At 37.5% G+C, this 24,622-nt stretch overlaps 1 protein-coding gene across 1 annotated transcript in view; it reads left to right on the forward strand.

Moving 5' to 3' along the window:
• Window positions 1-21,811, forward strand: part of ADAMTS2 (ADAM metallopeptidase with thrombospondin type 1 motif 2) — a 285,819-nt gene extending 264,008 nt beyond the window's left edge. The window contains exons 16-22 of the mRNA XM_060765388.2: window positions 372-535; window positions 1,932-2,088; window positions 2,447-2,579; window positions 6,607-6,814; window positions 8,093-8,222; window positions 9,855-9,944; window positions 15,896-21,811. Coding sequence (XP_060621371.2) covers window positions 372-535; window positions 1,932-2,088; window positions 2,447-2,579; window positions 6,607-6,814; window positions 8,093-8,222; window positions 9,855-9,944; window positions 15,896-16,359 — 1,346 coding nt within the window. The 3' untranslated portion in view covers window positions 16,360-21,811. The remainder of the gene's footprint in view (window positions 1-371; window positions 536-1,931; window positions 2,089-2,446; window positions 2,580-6,606; window positions 6,815-8,092; window positions 8,223-9,854; window positions 9,945-15,895) is intronic.
• Window positions 21,812-24,622: the final 2,811 nt, after the last annotated feature.

The raw sequence follows: 24,622 nt of genomic DNA on the forward strand, positions 1-24,622 counted from the left end.
TGAACAGGCTATGGGGTAATGTAACCCTGGGAAAAGGGGTTAGTGGTATGAATAACTAGGGGCCCTTCCATAGTTATCATGTCCCATTAGACATAATGTCATCCTAAAATGGTGTCCCTCAACATTTTCTGTAGATGCAGAGGGCCAACTTTGGTTGTATTTTATATTTTTGGGCAACGTTTTATATTTAATCAGGATCTGTTTCTTCGTGTTTTTAAAGAAAGGCTAACATGTAAATAATTCGATTAAAACAGATAAAGGAAATAAGCAGATAATGCTGTCGGGAACCATTTGACCTCTTTTCGTCCCAGAAAATGAAAAATGAATAGAGAAAAAACTGAAAATGACTTTCATGTTTGTCTTTTTTAAAGCTATCAAAAACAAGGAAACGGGGAAATTTATTTTAAATGAAGACAACTATGTGCCAGACTCCAAAGTGTTTGTTAATATGGGTGTGGAGTGGGAGTATCGGAATGATGATGATAGAGAAATGGTGCAAACTATGGGCCCTTTACGCAGTGGGATCATCGTTCTGGTAAGTTACAGGAAGATGAAAATTTCTAAATTACTCTGAATCATGCATCTAATCTTTTGTGGGTTGCATCTGTTAAGACATCTGTTTTAACAATCAACAGCATCATGAATTGTCTATTTCTCGTGTTGCATGTTGTCATTTTTGTTTGTAAGAGATTGGAAAAGTTATTTTTTGGACTACTGCACCAAGAATCCCCCAGCCACCATGGCCACCAGCTGTCTAAATTAGCATCAATCAACTAACACCAAGTAAACATCATTAAAATATGTCATCCATATATAAAAATAAAATAAAGTAACAAAAGCAACAGTGCTAGTAATAACTATGCCGGGCCACTGGACCCTAAATACTAAAAATACAAAATTATGGGCTAGCTGAAATTAGTTGCTGTTGATTTTGACTTCTTGAATAGAAGTAACTCCATTTGTTCTTACCAGAAAGGAGTTCAGAAATATTACATGCATCTCATCATCTAGGAAATTCCAGTTTAAAATGTTCAGTGAACACTCTGCAGATGTTTCAGACACAGCTACAATGCATGACAACATTCCTTACTGTTACCTCCTCTCCAGAGTCAAAAATGCATTTGCAATCACAACAGGAAAATAATGTCATTTCCAATTTGGAAGGGAAGATGCTCTTAATCTCCATTATATAATTTTGCTGATCTACCCCATTTTATTTGGTTTTTTCAATAAAATAAATAAATAACCTATATTAGAAACAATTTTTTCAAGTCATCTAAACAAATTTAATATTCTCAGAACTAGAGAGGACATTCTGGTGTGCATAACTTCTTTTATAAATTAAAGTAAATAATAAACTTCACATCCTGACAATGATAATAAATGTCATTGATTTAAATTGGACTAACTTTCGTGAAAATAATTTAAGAACATCATTTTAGCATAAGGGAGGTTTTAAACTGCTATTTATTTCTATATTTATCCAAAGAGCACTGTTATAATATGTGACCCTATAATAGTTGCGTGATCCATAAAATGTATTTTCCAAAATACAAAAGAGAATAACAAAGTCACTAAAAGTAATGGAAATATATCTAGATCCTAAAACCTTTGGGTCACCATCTTTTTAAGTGCCTATATAATATTCTAAATATTGTAGCTTGAATAAGATAAGACTTAGAAACAATATGATAGTCATCTTTAAATATCCAAAGACATGTAATGTAGAAGATTGAGCGAGCTTGTTTTTTAGGGTACCTAAAAGAGACTAAATAAAAGAGAAACAAATGGATTTAAATTACAAGGTAAGGAATTAGGAAGAACTTTACTGCAAGTCTTTGAAGGTCTTTAAACTTGTGACTTCTTCCAGTTCTAGGATTCTATAATTCTATCATTCTTGCTGAAAATGTATTGGTTTCTTGCTCAACTAGGCAATTCCTCATGGTAATATCAAGATTTCACTGACGTACAAGTATATGATCCATGAAGACTCCTTGAATGTCGATAACAACAATGTTTTAGAAGACTCTGTAACATATGAGTGGGCTTTGAAAAAATGGTCTCAGTGCTCAAAACCCTGTGGAGGAGGTAAGGAAAGACTGCTTAACTGCTGTGAGGAATCCATATAGCTTTCTGAGTGTCAAAAAATAATTTTAATTAATTAGCACAACATGTCAATCATTATGTAGTCCCTTGAAATGCTGGGACTAATACATAAACTGGTTCTTCCCCATGATGCCCACAAAGTGGCAGAAACCTCAACCCCAACTCCCATGGATAGATTCAGGGGCTGAACGAGGACACTCTGACCTTGCAAAAGAGGCCACACTCACATTTGCCTCACTTTTAAATTGGATACAGACAGGATAATGGGGTGGGGGGTAAAATTTGAATTACACGCAAGTCCTTTAAAATGATGAAAATAAAAAGAACACTCTTTTTTCAGGTCATCAATTTACAAAGTATGGTTGCCGGAGGAAGACTGACCACAAAATGGTTCATCGCAGTTACTGTGACGTTATCCAGAAACTGAAGCCCATTCGTAGGGTGTGCAATCTCCAGGAATGTTCCCAGCCCATGTAAGCATTTCACTTTGCTAGAATAGCCTGTTGCTGTTGCGTAAGAATCAGTTGAAGCAGAAATTTCTGAAGCTGGCCTCAAATGACCTCTCTTTCGCTTCCCTCCCCTTGTGGATGTTTTGGGTCAGGATTGCTATATAGATATAATTTTTAGAATATTACCAAATCAGAAGTTATGCAATGATGTGATCGGATTGCCAGTATTTTGCTAGGTGGGGAAAGAAGAAAACATCCCTATAAATAATTGTTTCCACTGATTCCAAGTCGGATTTTGATAGGGGTGGGGAGTGGAATAATATTTTCTATCTGATGCATAACCCTGTGCTTCACCCATATGTAGTTAATCAAGGTAGAAGCAGATGTGAAAAGGATTTGTATAAATTTATTTTATGGTGTGTGGATTTTTGAATACGTAAAATTACTTATAGGCTGTTAAAGATGTAAATGTCATGCAGTCCTAATCCAATAAAATGCACAGGCTAGCTTTTAAAGATGTGTGTTTGCTGGAAGAGTAGGTGGGAAAGGAATATTTTTGGCTCACAAGAAATAATTTTCTGTTGAATCATTTATGATAGCTCCAATGTGTCTCCTCCTTTCTTTTGTGTAGTAGTAGGTGTGTCATACTGGGATGGGCAAATCCTTCCAAACATGGGGAAAAAACAGAACTGGCCAGAAGGAGTATGGCTAATATTATATACAATTAATATATAGAGGAAAGGAGAACATTTATAAGGTTCTATTAAGTGAATGCAAAGAGAGGTATACATTAGGACAGTTACTTGATTGGTAGTTCCTTGGGTAACAATTACTCTTAAGTCTTAGTGGTCACGATCACTTGCACCTTATCATTTTAGAGGGGCTCAGCACCCACTTGGCCTTGGGATGTCTCAACCTCTTCCCCCTTCCCAGGATCCATAGCAAGGTGATGGAAAGACTGGTAGGTCCAGTTACTGGAGTATTACAGAAATATTGACCAATCAAGGACTCACTGGCAGCACGGACCTCTGCCTAAAATAGTGTGCTGGTGCCTGGGCTTAAGACATTCCTGGTGCTTGCAGGAGTCCTTCTACTGCAGCTCCACTTTAGTAAGCAGGAAAGAAGAGATGTCTATTTTGTTTTATTTTGCTGTGAAGTTTAATGGTTCTGATACAAGGATCCTGCCTTGAAAAGCAAATAGATCATGGAGGTAGAAGAGAGTAGTAGTTTCATCCAGTCCAAACCAATTTTACCATGCAGGAATACACAATCAAAGCACCCCTGACAGATGACTATCCAGCCTCTGCTTAAAAGTCTGCAGAGGAGGAAACTCCACCACACTCAGCATATACCACTGCCAAACAACTCTTAGTGTCAGGAAGTCCTTCCTAATGCTAAGGTGGGATCTTTTTTCCTGCAATTGCTCTGTGTCCTAATCTCCAGAGCAGCGTGAAACAAGCTTGCCCTCTCCTCAATGTGACACCCTTCCAAATATGAAACATATCCCCTCTTCGTCTTCTCCCTCAACAGTTCCTCATAAGACTTAGTTTCCAAACCTTAGATAGTTTTGTTGCTCTTCTCTGGACACATTATACCTTGTCAAGCTAGGCATTATACCTTGTCAAGCTAGATTCTATATACTTTTAATGTAGGATAAATATACACTGGCACAGTCTAACTCAGGGGTCCTCAGACTTTTTAAACAAAGGGCCAGATCACAGTCCTTCAAACTGTTGGACGACCGGATTATAATTTGAAAAAACATGAACATTGCACATATCTTATTTGTAGTACAAAAAACACTGAAAAACAATACAATAATTAAAATGACGAACAATTTTAACACATATAAACTTATTAGTATTTCAATGGGAAGTGTGGGCCTGCTTTTGGCTGATGAGATAGGATTGTTGTTGCTGTTGTGTGCTTTCAAATAATTTCAGACTTAGGTTGACCCTGAGCGAGGGTAGGGTAAATGACCTTGGAGGGCCATTTCTGACCCTAGGGGACTTAGTTTGAGGACCCCTGATCTAACTATTATACAAACATTTGTCATGGTTCATCCAGTGTGGAACAGTTCATGATCTTCCCACCCACTAACTGAGAACTGGAGCTCTGTGTGAGTATGTGCATGTAAAATGATTGGCTGCATTAGGAACCACACATATACAACCTTTGAAAAAATGCCACTACTTGGGCACCTATTTCTACATTAGTGTGGTGTCCCAATAGGGTTCTGATCCTTATTTTATTTGGTGAGGGAACCAACACATACTTGGAGGAATATCAAGCTATACTACATTGGAACTCATTGTATCATGAGTCTAGCTGACTACTTTGGAGAGGATGTGTGTATTCTGTATGCATGATCTTTCTGTTTTTGTTGAACTTCATATTGAAAAAGACCAGAAGGAAAATAACAAGGAAAACAAATAATGCTTAGCAAAGCACTTTTACATAAGATTCAGTTTTGAAAGTCAGTCACATTGTTAGGATAGGAAACTTGGAGGAACTGTGAGCGAAGGCTGACTGACTTGAGAGAAGATACCACCATCAGCTGGTGGTTGCAGTTTTCCTTCATAAGATTGGATGACTGCTTCTATTCATTTCAAAGAGATAGTTGTATTTATTTATTTACATTTGATCCTGCCTTTAACCTGTGATGTGACCCAAAGTGGCTTGCTAAACATAGCATACAAAGGATTGGGGAGTTCTAAACAGGAAAGAATATAGGAGGAGCTAAAAGCAAATTCAAGTGTGATAAATATGTTAATCTGCTTCACTTTACTGTTAATTGAAAACCTTTACTTTTATTGCTGTTAATAGTTCACTTCCTCTTTAATAGATGTTCAGTAAAACTCTGGGGAAAGGGGAGAAATCCGATCCCAGGAAAGTTGTGTTTGATTCTGTAATAGTGGGGATCGTTTTGATAAGCCTTGACTAAGTGTTAGGGGTACCTTTTGCTCAATAGATGGAGTTTGCTTGACTCTCTGGATTAGAGTATGAGAAAAGAATGCACTGTGTGAGGATTTACTGTATTTACTCGAGTCTAATGCGCCATTGAATCGAATGTGCACCTCAATTTTCAAAATCCTTAAACCAAAAAGTATTTACTGTCAAATGTAATGTGTAGGGGTAAAATGCATGCTTCATGATTTAATTTTTAGAAAATAAAATATTGGGGCCCAAAACAGTATCAGAGGATGGAAAGAAATTTAAAAAAAATACTTTTGGGGTTTCCCTCTGCTGAGCTGTTGGCTCTGCTCCACCAGACTTGGCATTAACTACTACTGAACATTGGTCCTAAAAGAAGTTGATATATTATATTGAAAGCCCTGTAGGACAATTTACTTGGTTATGGTCTTCCATTCATTTCATGTGGTTTTTAGTTGAGAGCTGTTGGGATATCTGAAGTAACAAATTCATCTTTAAGAGCAACCCTGCTACTATGCCAATGTCTGCTAACAACATTTGTTTATGGTTTATTCCTCTGTTAATTTCCACATAAATTATTTAGAACATTACAAATAGCTGCTGTTAGGGAGGCTGGAAGGAAACTGTAAAATCAACAAATCTCCAAAAAATAAAATGAAAAACTTACTTCAAAAAGGACCACACATGAATTTATTCAGGCTATAATTAGAACATACAATGAGATCTTGTAACTTTTGTGCTTACGGTAATATCTGTAGTTTACAGCTTCATGGATTGGTGTTTTTCACTGTTAAGTAAGGAAACCAGCAAAGTGTCCAAGCCCTCTGGATGAAAAAAATCATACTAAATGTTTTTTAAAGTATGTATTTAATTCATGATTGGTAAGCTTCTTAGTGAAAATATTCACATATCTTTCAGTTTCTTACAAGCAGGAGTCAAATTTGGAAATATATTTTTTCTACTTCTTTCCCATTTTATATTATACACAAATAGATGTGCCAAATTAATAATGCATACTTTAAGAATTATCAATTAATAGATTATTGTTATATATGTTATATATGCTAACTATACATTTATTTGGTTGAACTGTCCCCCCCCCCCCCCATTGAACCAGATGGGTTACAGGTGATTGGGAACCATGCAGCAAAACCTGTGGAAAAACGGGTTTTCAGGTGCGTTCTGTCCGGTGCATCCAACCTCTACATGACAACACAAACCGCTCTGTTCATACCAAATACTGCAGCAGTGATCGCCCAGAGGGTCGGAGGGCTTGCAACCGGGAACTTTGCCCGGCACAATGGCGAATAGGACCCTGGTCACAGGTAAGCAGGAATTGGCAGTATGGTTAAAATTATTTTAATTTACTTTGGAGAAAGGGAAGAGTGTCATATCACATCCATTATTACCAATGAATAGATTTGGGATTTTTTTTGGGGGGGGGGGGGAATCTTAATATTGGGTTGTTGTAGGTTTTTCCGGGCTATATGGCCATGTTCTGGAGGCAATTTTTCTCCTGATGTTTGGCAAGCATCCTCAGAGGTAGTGAGGTTGCACACATTGAAAATATTGAACACATTGAAAAAAATGTCAGCCCTTGTAATCCAGAAGCCTTGTTTGTTGGTTGCTCTGGGTATTTTACTGGTATAGTTATGTTTCATATAAGTGGAGTTTGTTTCTGAAAGGTACCAAATCTCCCAAAATTGAAAAAATGAGTTATAGGTGGCAGCACATTGTTGGCCAGAAATAGAATATTATGTACAGATCACAACTTTCAAAATGTAGTAAATCACTTTGGTGCAGACCTTGGAAATTTGCATATTATAGCAAAAGAAGGCATATCCTTAGCACGTTTTTGTATTCATTTTTTAAAAATTGTTCAGATGGATTTGGTACCATTTGGAGACAAGCTCCACGTATGTATTCCAGGTGATCCTCTACATCTAAGTTGGTTAGGATCCAGAATGTTAAGCAAAGAGTTGGTATTATCCAAAGTATATTATCCAAAGTATAACTCAGCTATCAATAAAATTAAAAATCAGATAACAAACATAAATAAATAATAAAAAAGAAATCAAGTCAAATATGGGACAATAAAAGTAACCTGGAACAATAAGCACCTCTGTATCTTTGAATGCCCTGTGTTACCAAACGAGTAAACCGAACTAATCGAAAGGCTTTGAGTACCTTCCATTGATGTGTTACTGCTATTATTTTATAATTATAATAATTTCAGAGGTATATTTGTCCCAGTCCAGAGTCCTTCGTGGGCTGCAAGGTTCACACGTATCCCATACATATACATGTGGCTTAGTTTCAATAGAGATCAGATCTTCAATAGAAATAACAAAAGAATGAAATAATTTCACAAGTTTGCTTCCACTGAAATCACCAGGAAGTCATTTTTGGTGGGAAATTCTGTGGGAACATTGGCACTTCTATCTCCAGAAGAAAAACATGATGGTTACACTGGAATTTAACATTTATGTAACAGCATGGTTCCAGATTGGATTTGGGGCCCCAGCATGTTTTGAACTAATAGTAAAGCAGTCAGCTACTATAAACAATTGCTTTTGCAAAACTTTTTTCTGTTTTCTCTTCAGTGTTCCGTAACCTGTGGTAATGGTACACAAGACAGGCAAGTACTTTGCAGGACAAGAGAAAATCTCATTGGCCTTTGTAGAGAAGAAAAGCCAGAGACAACAAGATTATGCAGACTACCTTTATGTCCTAGTGAGTGTTTACACCTTTTTAAAATACAAAAAATGTTTCTGTGGCAGGATGCTTCTGTGAAACTTAAGTAATTGTTCCAGTTAAATATGCTAATGATTTTGTGACATCTGGTTTGTCTCTTAGTTTGAAAATGAATGCCTGAATCTATTTTCATCATGATTTTTAGTCAAAATAATATGTCAGATATTCTTAACTCAGTGGCTGTACATTGGTTGCAAATACAAACCAACAGAAGCAAACATGTTTTCTGGTGCCTTCTGATCCTAGGAGGATCAGGATCAGAACTAAAGCGGGGGAATATCAAGGATCATATTAGTTGCATAGACAGTAGTTTGAAGGCTCCAAAGCACATCTCCATGCCCTTTTAGTAATGATGATGGAGCTTTGTTGTCATTACTCTTGAATCTCAACCAAAATGGACCACCAAATTGAAGGAATGTGTTGCTGTCTCTCAATAGTAGCTCAGCTTTGTCTGTGAATGTTTTATTAGCCAACATCCTTGTTGCTTTAGGTTTGGAAGTTGGTCTGCTTGAGTACTAAAGAAGTTAAGGAAAGGTTGCCAGTAATCCTTCCTTTTTCATTTTTTTACTTAATTTTTTCTATTCTATGAAATGATTTGTCTACTTAACATCATTAAAAGAAATAATCTCCTAGGTCTCAGATACTTGTGGTTTTCTGACAGGTGTACCTCTCATGAGATGGCATACAACTTTTGAAATACAGTAAGACTCCTGTATCCACAAGGAATATATTTCTGACCAGACTGCAGTTACTTGAACTTAGAGATATGACCAAACACCACTAAATTATTTCACTTCCAGTTTATCATAGAATTTGCCTTGGAGGACCTAAGGATTCATAACGAAGCAATCTCTCTAGGAATTTTCTAGGTCTTCTGTGGTGACTTCCAGGGGGAGTATACCATCGAATCACCTGCAGGGCCTAGCAAATCCCTAGAGAGACTGTTTTCTCTCTACGGGTTCCATCATTAGGAACTTCTGTAGTTACAGGGGTATTACTATGTGTTTATACTTTACAGTATGAGATAATAGATCTCAAATACTTTAGGTACACACTCAACAACTATTGATTGAGAATGGCCATGGATAAACATAGTATAAGAGTTTCACATAAGAAATTTTGCTACAGCTTCCCTATCAGCAGCCCCAAGAATGATTGTTGTGCCTCAGTAGCTATGTCCATTTCATTGCTGGTGATGTTTTCATAGCGGGAGAATGAGTGGAAGAGCATACTGCTGTGACAAAAAAAAAGACATACATAAGGTACACTTACACTTGCATACACCACTCATGGAATGTCAGCCATTAGGTTGAAGAAATCTTAATGTAGAAAAAAATCCAACCCTTGTATAACACTGTTTCTGTAATCTACATTTTTTTCTGAAAGCATTTCAGTCCATAATGTATTTGAGCAGACATGGACAAACTATTTTCTTTAAAATTAAAAAGCTGTTTTGCTAAGTTTAGTTTTGACCTTTTACTAGAGGCATTATTTTAATGATTAAATAAAATAGTAGCTATTAATTCTATTCACTCAGCCAAAGATGGCGCTTTAAGAAACTACAAATGTGCTCATATCTGTTCCCACTCTCTGTGGGGTTTTTTCTTTCAGAAAATTCATCGGATACCTCAAAGAAGACTTACATGATACAGTGGCTGTCAAGACCAGACCCAGACTATCCTATCCAGAAAATATCTTCAAGTAAAAGACCCATTTATAACTCTGCCTTTGCCCATAAATGCATGCCACATCCAATGTGGACTTTGCCTTCTGCTCTATTTTTCTTCCTATATGGAACATTTCCTTGAGTATACCAAGTTCTGTCTTGGGCTAAATCTTTTTCTCCCCTTCACTGGGCCTTGGTGCACAGTGTCTTTCTTCTCTGGAGATTGCGTAGCACTTGCTGCGGTGGAGATTGTTAAGGTGTTGGATGTGTGGAGTAGGATCTCCTCAGTGTGTTGAAAGTCCTATAAAAAGGGAGCTGGTATCAGTTTGCTTGTTGATTGGTGATGGTGAAAAAAGGCTCTTAACGGGCTCGTGGTTTCAGTTTGATGGTGAAACTGAGAACTTATTGTGAATGTGATCACATCACAATAATGACACCTTGTAGTGCTAAAGTTCTCCTTTCTATCTAAAGGTCCTCTATCTCACCACAGGCTAGCTTCAGTATTTTTGCAGGGCAGTCAAACAAAATGAAAGCACTCATTCCATCTTTCTTTACAATCTCATTGCTTCTAAACTCATGCTTCTTGGTGGTTTTTAGGGGGTGGGAGGGGGGATCCTAACTATAAAATTTCTGTTTTGTACCATCAAAAAAGTCTCTTACTACAGGTAGAAGAGACTCTTTATATTCTTACCACATGCTTCTACTGTGCTATGCTTTAGTTGGAGTACCTTTCTTCCTTAACTCTTATTTATTTATAATTTATTGGGTTATTTTTTTTTACAAAACCAGCAAGTTTCTCTACTCAATTCTGCCAGACTGTTCCGTATGGATTTTTTTAAAGCAAGCAGAAATATAATATGGCAAAACCATGTGGTCTATGCTGCAAGTTGTGGTGTGTGGTATTTTAATATCCTTGAGGCAACATAACATTGTCATGCTGAGCAATGTCAAAAGTTACTCAACAGTGAACTCTTTATACATCATTGCATCCATCAGTCTTTTTTCACCATTTGCATGTTTGACTTGAGTGGCTCAGTTGTGTGTGTCTGCGTGTGTATGTGTGTGATCTATTGACGTGTGTTGACTGGCAAACATAACAGTGTGAACAACTACAGAATTACCTCAATTTTTATTGCTTTGTTTCATTTTGCTTAGGGAGGGGGAAAAGAACTTATGTTTAGAAAAATGCCTTAATATTTAATTGCATTGGCATTAACCACCAGTTCCAGCTTTAAATATAAACAGTGCATTGGAATCATGAATCCATGTTCAATGTACAGTGTTTTTACTTGAACAAAAAAACACTGGAAGGAGGTTTGCACAGTCCATTTATGAGAAAGGAAGGCTAGAATAGCAAGCTAGAAAAAAATCTATTGCCAAACAAATTCAGTTTAATTGTAGTTCATTGCTTCAGCATATATTTGTGTTGAAGATCCAAATCCATTTAAGTAATATCAAATACAGGAAGTGTCTTGGTCCCTCAGTTCCATAGCAAATTGCTTCCTGTGGTTTTCCACCCAGTTATAGGCAATAGGTAGTTGGCCTTGTGGATCTTTCACAATGTAGCACTTCAAAATTGTCATTATCATGTGATCACATATTTAAATTTTGCTGTTACTATGATGATTTCCTGCTGCAACATGTTAGTATTTATACATGGCAACGTAAAAGGCAAAGCCACGTTATCTGGCGCTAAATACTGTTATGTAAAATAATTGGTGTTTAACTGTTATCAACTTATTAATGACTGTTAGTTACCTTTAAATAAACAACTGTTAAGTGATGTTTCAAAATATGGGTGGCTATTGAAAAATGGTGCAATAAGGTATCTGGGCATCACGCACTAGATCTATATGCACTTTGTTTATCAGGGATATTTTATTAGTGTTTTGTATGTATTAACATAATATTAAAAGATGTGCCAATTCAGTTTGCTGTTCAATATTTTTTATGAGGCCAGTTGAAATGTGTACCAAAGTGACTGTGCAAATGACTATTTTTTTCTTACTGCTGAGATGAAGACATACTTACAGTCTGTCATGCATATTGCAAAATAAAATAAGATGAAAGTTAAGCAGGTCTGGCGGTTTTGCTTTAGGAAAAGAAGCACAAATCTATTCTGATATATATGCACTTTAACAAGTTTAAAAGGAGGGGGGGGGGACCACCAAGAATATTTTGTACCTAAAACACTAACAGGTTTACAATATGCTCAGGCCCATGTTTAACTTAGAGAGCTCATTAAAATCAGTGGGACTTAGGGAAATGTTTATAGGATGTCACTATTAGTTGATGTGGCATTCATTTTTATTGCTTCAAATGACATGCAGGCTACAACAGCTTATGCCAAAATAAAAGTGTAAACCCTCCAGGTGCTATAAGGCTGTTTCCTGGAACAGAGAAGCATGTCTGCTTCTTCTAGAATCTATCCCTTTCTCTGGAATATTTTTTATACAAAAAGTAGTTGTGACAGCACAACCAAAGAAATCAATTTTAGGTGAGTCTGTATATGAATATATTTGTGTGGTGGTTTGTTGTTGTTTATTTAACTGCTGAAAAATAAGGCATTTTTCTAAAGATATTTTAGTTAGTTCTTAGTTTAATTAGTAGTTTTTAATTTAAAAAGTATCAAATATATGTCCTAATTATGCATCAGGATATATTCCAATCCTATCCCTTTTCAGCGTAATGCAGGCTTCCCCCAATTGTGGCCGTCCAGCCGTTTAGGCCTCCAACTCCCAGAACTCCTGACTATTGAACAAGCAGGCTAGGGCTTCTGGGGCTGGGAAGGCCAAACAGCTTAAGAGCTGCAGTTTGAGGATGCCTGGACTAGTGCTTTAAAAAAATAGAAACAGATATGTTATCCCTAGCTTTCAGGAATTCTAAGAAAGTGCTTTCCCCCCATACGGATTTGGCCTAACAGCACTTACAAGCTAACATGAAGTCAGGTAACATAATAATCAGATTTTTTTTCTTTAAAAATGGATTGTATTATGGAGTAATTGTTTCTCACCTCATCAATGAATACTGGATTTTGAAAACACAATGCCGAAAAGTTAGCTCATGCTGCTATGTTTGCCAATTAAACACACTCATGCCCTATTTTTTTGTTTAATGGGAAAGTGAGTGAACAGACGTCATCCACAACTGATTCTGAATTTGATCTGTATGTCGCAATGCTGTTGAAAGCTTGACACTCCTGTTCCCCTCTTTGCCTGCAGCACAATTCTAGCAGCCTCATGATGCTTGCATATCATCCTGGATGGCTGCACCCTTTGCTAAGAACTCTTAGAAACATGACACAGAGACTTCAAGGAGACAAACACTAATGGAAGGGTGGATTTGAACTGGGGAAGTGATAAGAAGTGTAACTCCTTTCCCTACACATACATCTTCCTTTGTTGTCACCCCCATCCTCACTTGACAAAGCTGTTCCTTTGCACTAAGAGGCTTTGAAGTATTGCTACACCATTTTGCCCAGAGCTTGGGAACATTGGTTATTTGGACCACAACTCTCAGAATTCCTCAAACATCATGGTATGTAGTTGGAAAATTCATGGAGTTCTAGGTAACATTCCCAAGCTCAGCTTTTGCAGTAAATGGAGTCAGAAGGAGGCTCCATGCTTGACTTTCAGGAATATTTTCCACATACACTCCAAGATTTGCAGGACTAGCCAATGAAATGACAAAAAAGCTGCTTTGAACACACATGGCATTAATGCCTTCATGGTACTTCTACCGGAAACTTTTGTAATTTGCTCTTCAAAATCTGTTTTCATGGTTTAACTGCCTCATCCTTCCTTCAAGCATGGCTTTTGGCTGTCTCCAGAAATAAACACATACAGGAGGGAAATTAATGAAAGCCTGCCATTTTCTAACCTATATTTACTGTATTACATTTATGAGCCTGGTAGCCTGGAATTGAATTTTCAGAATGTCATCTCTACAAGGATCTGTGTTTGCTGGTACTGCTCGCTATGTCACCCCAGCATAGCTGTGGCAAAGAAATAAGAAGATAGCCATACTGTCAGCTATATGCAGAATGAATTAGATGCAGTATTGCAAATTATAAAACCATGCCTCCTGTTTTATGTAGTCACCAGGTTATAGTGATATAAATGCTCTCTTCCCCTTAGAATATAGCTGGGAATTGTGTGGTCCTTGGGTAAATCCCATGCATGTGACCCTTTGTATCTCAGGATTCTGACTTTTTAAAAGAATTAACCTAAAACTATTTTCCCAGACCTATTTGAGCCTGTAGATACTTATTTCCCTTCACCTCAGTCTAACCTGCAATTTGTATGAATGTATTTCCTGTGTGGAACTGAATTCTTAAATTACTTAGTTGGGGAAGTATTTGATTGCTATTTACGAATGGTGATTAGCCATGATCTACTGCGATAATTGAATATAATCTAATGATTATACTATAATGATTATAGAGAGCCCCCTGGTGGCACAGTGGGTTAAACCACTGAGCTGTTGAACTTTCTGACCGAAAGGTAGGCAAGGAGCAGGGTAAGCTCCCGCTGTTAGATCAGGCTTCTGCCAACCTAGCAAGCATGCAAGTTTGAATAGATCAATAGGTACCGCTCCAGCAGGAAGGTAATGGCGTTCCATGCAGTCATGCCGGCCACATGACCTTGGAGGTGTCTACGGATAACGCCAGGCCTTCCGCTTAGAAATGGAAATGAGCACCACCCCCCAGAGTCAGACACTACTAGACTCAATGTCAGGGGAAACCTTTACATTTACCTTAATGATTATAGGTCAATTTCAGTACATTTTAATTTTTGTGAACCAAAGCTCTTAACAAAATCAACATAGTTTTAGCTGAACAAAAACCTTATTCATTAAAGGCCACTTCCAGTTTCCTTCACAAGATCTAAACTGCTTTTTAAATCATGTGTGTCTCAGTCTCACTGTAGACTACCCCTCGAGGAGTGAGATTACCAGGTTATCGAGAGGCTTGAGGCTTCTTGCATTCAAGAAGTTTCTTTTTATTCCAATGGCAGAATGATCAAAGTTTCTCAGTAATGCTTTAGTGATTTATCAAGGCAATGAAGCCAAGAAGGACACATAAAGTTTATATCTACATTAACACTAAGAGTGAACCTGTGCATCTAGACATTTGTATGATTTCTATTATGATACAATATTATGATAAAATGATTGGGACACAAAATAGATACATTCAAGACATGAAAGGATTTGAGAACATTTACACTGTGTTTTTTAAGATAGGCAGGTCCTTTTCTTGTCAGAATCATAATATATTTTAAATAGACAGGATATGTGAGAACGATTCAGTTAGGGCTTACAGTATATAATCATGAAGTTAAGATACAACATTACGTCCTATGGGAAAAAAAAGACCCCCCCCCCCTTTTTCTGAGTAGCAAAAGATAAGAGCTTAGTCCATCCTGGGAGAACCTAAAAGGAACATTGACCCTCTCTACTGTCTTGGCACTTGTTTGAGGGAAAGTGCCAAAGGGCTGCCACTGCCACCATGTTCCTACCAGGCATTCAAAAAGACCAGAAGTGTCATCACAGCAGAGAAAGTATATATGATTGGTGTTCTCCTGGGACAGACTAAACTCTTACCTTTTGCCAATCTACTCAGAAAAGTGGATTGCTCTTTTTAAAAATAAGAGTTAAGGTACATTGGCCTGTGGATAAATCACCCTAGGTTTTTTGGATTGAATTTTTGGCAAAAAAAATCTAGACTTATACATGAACATACACAGTGTGTTGTATGTTGTCTTACTGTGTTAAATAAATTTTTGGTAAATCTCCTTTTTTGTCCCAAGGGAAGTAGACTAATTAAAATGAAGAGGACTTGTTATTCAACAGTAATATATGTTTTACTTACCTCATTGGATTTACTGTAATTCCACCTTAAATTGGATTTAATCTTTGATGCCCACGTTTGCTTGAATCTGTCTCTGGTTTATAATGTACATGTAACTCTATTTTTCTCTTCCAGAAGAACATTGCCAAGGAGACAAGTCAATGTTTTGTCGCATGGAAGTTCTCTATCGGTACTGTGCAATTCCTGGTTACAATAAACTGTGTTGTAAGTCTTGTAATTTGTATGGTAACAACACAGGAATTGGGAACGCCACAGAATCCAACCGTAGTAAAGTGAATGATATTGAAGAGGAGACCACTCCCACACTTACAACACCTGTTGATGTTCCCATCTCACATACAACTTTGGGCCCACCAATTGTTCCTAAAGTGAACATCACCAGTTCCAATACAACGGTAGATCAGCCGGAAGGTAACGCGGTGGACGTTCCATATAAAATTCATGGGCTGGAAAATGAAGTGCCACACCACAACATCATCTTGAGGAGGAAACCACCTTATGAAAGGACAAAGAACCAAAGAATTCAGGAGCTGATTGCCGAAAAACGGAAAAAAGAGATGCTCAGGAAATTGCTTTAAAATGAAAATATACCCCATGTTTTTTCTCTCTTATAGAGATGTTCCCAATACCGCAGTACTGCCTATGTTACCATAGAGACTAAAGATAAATAGTGGTGCTATGGCAGAAATGCCAAATGCTATTACCTTCAGTACATGGAAATTTAAGATTATTTAATTAAGGTTAATATAAATATTGTAATAATGGCTAGGATTACAGGTTGCTGCAGAAACTAGTGCAATATCCTTACAGATTTCACTGCTCCAACCTAGCCAAGGTCAGCAGGGCTCTGACTTTGTGTGGTCTCTGTTGCTCCCTCAGTGTATTTGCAGGAATCCAATGGGATGTTATTGTGGCACCCTCAACGTATTTGACAAGAGGTTTTAATAGCTGGCTCTAAAAGCCTCAGTAATGTTCAGAGGCCTGTCATGTAGCCAGTCAAGCCTCAGCTTCAAGGAAGGAGATTTTGTTTCTTCAAACACTCATGCTTAGTTGACTAACAAATCTGATTGATTGATTAGAATCTATTTCAAAATCAATGTGCCAGAATCCAGTGTGCCAATTGCACCTGGCTTTTCCACTGAATTCAATGGTGCTATTCCCATACTCAGGAAGCAACAAGGAGTACCACTGCAAGTTCAAGGTGAAAATTAAGACCCTGTTTCAGGAATCAAGCATAATGGTTTGTGCTTTCTGTTAACCACTGGAAAAGCAAAGGAGATAGGAAGTGATGCTGCTTACTGTACAAAATCCAGCTGGGAAGGGCCAATTCTTCTAGTGGTGTAAGAGAGGAAACCCCCTTATGCTGATAAATATAATCCACATCAAAATAGCTTTTAATTTTCTCATTTATTCAGAAGAAAAAGTTTACACACTATTGCTGAAGGTTTCTACACAGTGAAGGGCATCGTTATACCTGTTTTCTTTTTCTCACACTTTAGAGGCCAACAATGGCATAACATTCATGTATCCATTAGACCCATCAGTGTCAGGGAGACAAACCACTTGCTAAAGTATAGCACTTAATTTTGAAATAGACTCCTCTATCCATAAACATTTTAACTGTCCAATGTGTGTGTCTTCATTCCTACCAATCAGGAAATATTAATATTATTCTTGAAAAAATATTTGAAATAAAACTTAATATACTAACTCACTGGATGGGCTGCCCAAATGATCCATAATTTAGTTTTATGTGCATTTCCAAATATCTGCATTTCATTCTAAATGTTTCCAGCACAGTTATTCAGATCATTTATTCCAGCTTTTACAGACAGTCTGATTTATTTACATAACTGGATTTCTAGGTTTTATTCAGTTGGTGCTTTTCTGTGACAAAGATATATGGTTTTTGTTTTATTGCAGTTACTACAGTATAATGTTTGTCATTGTGGCAGTGAACAACTTGTACCATCAAGAGTTAATTAGAACAGTTGTACTGTCCCAGAAGCAAACACATGTCATTATGCATATACATGTAGACAAAATACTGAATCTGCTTAGATCTTAGAATGTATAATTTGACAGCCCTTTGAGTACTGGTTTCATCTCATATAGCACTTTTGGAAAGCAAGCATGCATGCAGGCACATCACAGTTTATTGCTGTTCACTTTGTTCAGAGACAAATACACAGCTAGTTCCTAAAGATGTTCGTTCATTAGTAGTCACACTAATTGGGTTTACTACTTCATACATGAGTTTGGGACTCCAGCTTCCAATTGATTACAAAAATTTTACTTTGAAAAGTTCTTTTGGGTTAAAATTTAAACTCATCCAATTTTAAAAATAAAGCAATTATGAACAAAGATGGATCAGATTCATAAGTACCTCTACTGTTTTTACCATATATCTGACTGCGGCAGATAATTGACAACAAGCATAGATTTTCAATCTGACTAATAATAATAATGCAGACTGAAAAACTAACTAACATCTTTGTGCATTGATTTACTTTGTTATTGATAAGGAAGGCTGAACATTTTTGTGATCATTCTACCAGGTTTATCTCTATCTCATCGTATACCTACAGTACAATTACTCTGTTGAGCCTGCAAGATTCTTGTTGCTCTCTTTGCTTTCAAAGGCTTTCAAAGGCTAATTGAAAAGGAGCTCCATACTAGTATAGAATCCTAGAGTTGGAAGAGACATCATAGACCATCCAGTACAACCCCCTGCCAAGAAGCAGAAAATTGCATTCAAAGCACTCCTGACAGATAGCCATTCAGCCTCTTTTTAAAAGCCTTCAAAGAAGGCACCTCCACCACGCTCCAGGGCAGAGAGTTCCACAGGACATGTAAGTGTGCAGCTCTCCAAGGTATTTTAGGGGGTGCTAATACAGTCCCCTGGCCTTACACAGTTGGTCACCCCTGTTACACAAGTATATGATTAACTTAATTTCTGATCAGTTGACTTCCTTTTTAAACATTCACACATCATGACCCTGTTTGTGACAACTACTAGCATTGATCAGGAGCATACATTTTGTTACACACCAAAAATGTATCCAGCTATTTGGTTAGTATTCAGATGAGTATGCCCAGTGAAGGTGGCACTATGCATGCCCTTCAATGTATCACCTACTTTCTTGTAGGCCAACTTTTGCACATAATATTCACTGTTGAATTCGGGTACTTGTCCACTGAATGAAACTGATGAAATTTAAATGCTTATCATGTCATATCAGAACTTTATAAAGTAAACATCTTGAAATCATAAGACTTTCTTTCTGGAGCTATATAGCACATTCGAGAGATGCCTGTTGGCATCTTTGAGGGTGCTTTTTGTTCTTTATTCCCTCTTCCCACCAAAGAAAGGTCACCTTTAATCATCTTGGCATATTTGTGCACTTTATTCTTCATCTATCCGACTTTCTAAAAAAATGTGCAGCTCAGAAATTACCTTCCATCACTATGTAAGTAGCATATTCCTTTGAAATGCATGGAAAAATAATTGTGAAAACTAATTACTGTCTTGAAAATACAGAAAGATATATGTAATTACTAATTACATTTTGCTAATTAGGCATGACACATTTTTAAGGAAAGACACATCTATAAAACAGAAAACATAGCTTTCAGCTTACCCTTGGCTGGCCAGTTGTATTTCTGCTCAAGTCTGCAATATGTTCATGATTCATGAAAGGTGTTCTGACAGAAGTTTCGGGCATTTTAATTTAACACTAACAGAGGCATCAGAGTACTTGATGACAATATTCTCAAGTAATTTCATTAACATCTCAATAAAGGCATGCATTCATTTCAAATAAACAAAGATAAGTTACCTCTATAGCTCTGACCCACATTGTAGAACAGAGTTTAGAAAAGATAATTCCACTAGTCCCTGGGCCTCATTCCTCCCTTACATCTTGATTTCCTTGTCTTGTAAGTTGGTTTTTAAAGTCCACCAGGCCTTGTTAGTAGTTCAAAATACACAAATTCTGCTAGTATTTCTGGGGTATGCAAGCTTTCCCTTACAGGTTGGTGACCATTATTAACTGGGGAGTGGGAGAGGAGAAGTATTATCTCCACTATAGTTGTTTAATAAATTCGACAGCCATTGTTTGCCAATGCATTTGTTCATTCAATTTTTCCAGTAGGTACAAAAAAGAGCATCTTATTGTTTTGTTGATGAAACACAAGTCATCTTCATTCTCAGTCCTTCCTCAACTCTCAGTCTGCTCTATTTTCTGGATCAGCAAGGAATCATCTTGGCAAACAAAATTCATTGTCTCTGGCTTGTCTACTAGTCACTTCTCATGGAAAGGTTGGCTGCTGTGGATGTTTTCCACACACCAGACTATTTACAGTTTATGGAAAGAAGAATTAGTTTTGCAGTTCATGTATCTAATCAGGAGTACCAGAGGCAGGGAGGGCAATGGGGCAATGGGGGCAATGGGGGCAGAGGGAAGGGGAAGGACAGGAGGTAGCTTGCCAAAACTAACAAATCCTTGTCAAAATTTCTTGATTCTTTTTGTGTGCATGTTTATTCTTACTTCTCTATGAATCTTTCAATCAGAATTCAGATGGTATTTAGAGTATTATTCTCTAAAATGGAAGCAACTGGCTTGTTCACTGCATTGTAAGAAATCCAGCTAGTAATTAGGCAGTAGCTACCTAATACTTTCTTTTGAATGGGCTAATTGTGCCCGTGGCTCAATGTGAGAACTTTGTAATCTCAGAGGAAGCTGTCTGATTTTTACCAGTTACCAGCAATGGAGTATAATTGTAAACCTGACAGCTTATTTCTGAAAACAAATGGAGGAATTGTTCAACAATCTCCTTCCCTTTTAAACTGAGTGCTGTTCTGCTCCTTTCACAAGCAAAGTCACTAAAGCGTCTTATGGCATCCTAAGGGCTAACATGGAATCATAGAATAGTAATCTTATCTGGTCATAGCCAAATGGAGTGGTACTATTCTCTTGATTAAGATACCATCCTATTGATGCAGCCTAGAATCACATTTGCTTTTTTTTTTAAGCTGCCACATCACAGGGTTGACACATGTTCCTAGAGCCCTTTCACATCCATTATTGTCAAGCCAGGGGTCACTCATTCTATATCTATTCCTTCCTTTTCTTCTTTTTCTTCTTCCTTTTCTTTTTCTTTTTTTCTTCTTTTTTCTTCTTTCTTTCTTTCTTTCATTCTACATAATAAATAATACTTTTATTACAGCAAGTGATAAAGCTTATTTCCACAACATGAATAAATTTGGTGGCAGATATCTGCAGTTTAAGATGCAGTTCAAGTCCTGTTTGGAAGTCCAGGGTAACTTCTGAATTTTCTGGAAACCTTTCATCCAGTTGCCTCGATAAGCACATTTTGTTCAAATTACGTCTCCTATATTATCTCTGCAGCAACAGGGAAAGGGAAACCATTGCTCTGCTACCATATTTTTTTTATTTCAAAAGGACAATAGTTCTGGTGATATTATTTATGTTCAAGCATTTAAAAATTAAACTCTTTATTTTATCTACTAAGTTGACCACTTCAAACACATTTATAACTATGTGAAAGATTCTGCTCTAGAGAAGACAGTTGGGGGGGGGGGGATATTTTGGCCATTTGATAAAAGATGGACCCAGATTATGTGGTAGTGGGTGGACATGACCAGAGAAGAAGACACTACGTATAGGATTTTAAGATCCCTTTCCAGTACCATAGAAATGCCCAATAGTTGTGGGAACAGACCCCTAGAATGTTTTTTTTTTTGTTTAAAATATGTCAGAATGGTGCTTGCCCAGTACTCAAAGGGTTTTTGTGATTTACTTTTATTATATAATGCATTTACTACTTTTATTTACTCATCTACATTGCACAGTATTTGCTCTGTTCATATGGCACAGCCTTCACTTACAATGCATATGCCTTATTGTCAGCTACATAGCCATGAGTTGTATATTAAAATGTATATACAAATCAGAATCTTTAATTTTATAATTTATTAAAATCCAGATGTCTGGATTCTTTTGCAAAGGAGTTTGACTTTTTAACTTTGATTACCTAGATTGTTCTCTGAATAACTTTCTATATGTCTAAGCTCACTGTTTGCTGCTTTTTTTTTTTTGAGGGAAAAATCATTAACCCTTCCTAGATGACTTTGGTAGCAACAATTTGAACAGTGGTGGCATTTCTCTAGACTGTGTTCTCTGAAGATAAAACTAAATGGAAACACAAGGCATGTAATACAGCACTGTATAATTCTCTATAATTCCACTAAGTCCATCCTCAAAGGCAAGATCCTAATTTATGTTTATTCAGAAATATGTTTTATTCAGGAAAGATTTTGTTCAAGTCAGCTACCAGTTCTTTATACTTAGTTATGTTTTCTTTGACCTTTCTTTTGAAGCAAGCTCTGGTTTTGAGCTACTAGCTCTTTAATTAGTTGATTCCCTTCACTAATTGCCATAACAGTCCTGAATTATTCCTTTAACTAGCATGTTCATTTTTTCACCCAGCACAATTGCTTACTTTTTTTGTTTTTTGTTCATTTAAATGAGTAGACACAGTTACCTGTCAGCAGAGAACAGAAGCTTGATCATTACTGTGCCAGTTCAATAATACTGTGGCTACATGTAAAGGAACAAGTAATTAAAGGTATAGTAGTCAAGAAGGAGAAGCATTCAAAAGAAAGGAGAAGAGAGAGAACAACTAATTATAGGAGTATTTAGTAGAGATAGAGACCAAGAGATAATGGTCGGGAAATGTTCTGCCAAGGCACACTGGACAGCCTGGGGCTACAGTTAAATATTTTGTATTATTTAGAAATGGTCATAAATTAAGTATGGAGAAATAAAAGTTGAAAGTTCCAAAAGAAAACAAGAGACTAAAATGGTTTGGCAATAGTATTTGGATTCTCTACGAAATAAAAATGGTCAACACCTTTCCCATAAGCAGTTATGGGAAGCAGCCCTAGGTCTCTAGCAGAAGTAATTCAGAAGTCCAAGACTGGAAGACTGGAAGAAGCCTGGAAGAGTAAAACTTCTGTGAAAGTTCCTTTGACTCCACATTTCACAGCTACTAAAACAACATCCAAGTCATTATTTTAGATAGTGTATTGTTTATTGTTATTCATTTATCCTGGCTGGAGGGAGTTAACTATAGAAAGGCTGCTAGAGCAGCTTATATTAGAACAGTTTACTGGAAGACCATCTTCTGCTAACAATTAATATAACTCGCACAAAAAACGGATGGGGGATAAAGGAAAACAACCAAACTCAGATGTTGGTTCATAGCATTAGCATGTTCTTCCTATTGCCAGCTTGAATCGAAAAGTGGAGGAACCAAAGGATAGATGCCATCTGTTACTCTTCTGCAAATAGTCTATTCTGGAACAAGATTGAGGGAAATGAGGAGACAAGCAGAGTGGCTTTCTGAACAAGGTTGCTTGCCTTCTCTCCTTCTGTTGCAACTAGAGGGAATGTCTAGAATATGAGTAAGTGATGAGACAGTAACAACGTAAATGCCTTATTAGATGTTTGCCTTTAATCCTGAAATTGAAATGTGCCTTTGGTAAAGAGAGGGGGCAGGATATAGTCATATTTCATTCATTTAGGATCTTATCACATGAGCAGGGGTAAGCAGGGGCAGCGGCGGAATTCATGGGGCCATCATGGGGCACCATGACAGTGGAACTATAGAAAGATCCTCCAAACCACAATCAACATTATCCAATTCCATACAGAAACCAAGTTCCGAAGTGTGTCTATCAGCATAAGTAGAACCAGACACCTCTTGGGACAGGCCCATGGTTGTCATAGAGCCCATGAAGTCCTGAGCCACTCCTGGCAGGACAGTCTCAGTATGAATGTTGATGTCTCTCAGGATGGGAGACTTGAGCAGCAGGGTAGGTGGGTCACCAACAGAAATAAACCTAGTCTTCTTGGTGAAACATATACAAATAGTTTTCCTTACTGATTACCATATTTACTTGAGTCTAATGCTCACCTTTTCTGGCTAAATTACATTGTCTAACTTGAAGTGCTCATTAGATTTGAAGGTACATTAGAATAATGCACCTCAACCCACTTGTGTGAAAAGGCCCGGAGAAATCTGGAACCCCAGGTGCCAAACAGGTAGGCAGGGGGCATGAAGAAGCTGTTCCCAGTGGTGGCAGCAGCCTCAGAGGTCCATGGCACCCAGAGAAGGATGAGCATCCAACTAGTGCTTACCCATTGATTTTGCCTCCCAGGTGGCCCTCGGGGCCTCTCAGTCCCTCCCCCCCCCCCCCAGCTCAGTCTCATGCGATTCCGAACTGGCCTCATTCATTATGTCTTCAAAACCACCCTCTCAGTTTTGAAGGTCTTGTGAATGAGGCCATTTGGGAATTGTATGCCAGCCTCAGCCTGATTGGGGGGGGGGGGCATGGTTGGGGGGGGGGTATGGTTTCCCAGTTGCCTGCCTCCCTGATGTGCTATATCTGCACTGTTGGGCACATTACATTCAAGGGCTAATCCATTTTTTGTAATATGCACTTTCAAAATTGAGGTGCGCATTACACTTGATGCTGCATGATGCTGCATTATACTCGAGTAAATGCACCTACTTATTTATAGTCAAACACAGTGTCTAACAGAAAAGAGAAATGTGATGAAGGAAAAGACTGGATGTGGAAAAGGAAACAAACAGGAATTAACATACCAGCAATTAGTATAAGCATGCCAAAGTTGCTAACTCCAACAATTAAATTGTTTCTAACTAACCTTACAGATAAGGGCTGGAATTCTGCATCAGCTGCTTAATCAAGTATACTTCACTAAGTAACTTCTTCTGGTCACTGCACACACA

The sequence above is a fragment of the Anolis sagrei genome, chromosome 2 (assembly GCF_037176765.1).
Source record: "Anolis sagrei isolate rAnoSag1 chromosome 2, rAnoSag1.mat, whole genome shotgun sequence".
Lineage (NCBI taxonomy): Eukaryota > Metazoa > Chordata > Lepidosauria > Squamata > Dactyloidae > Anolis > Anolis sagrei.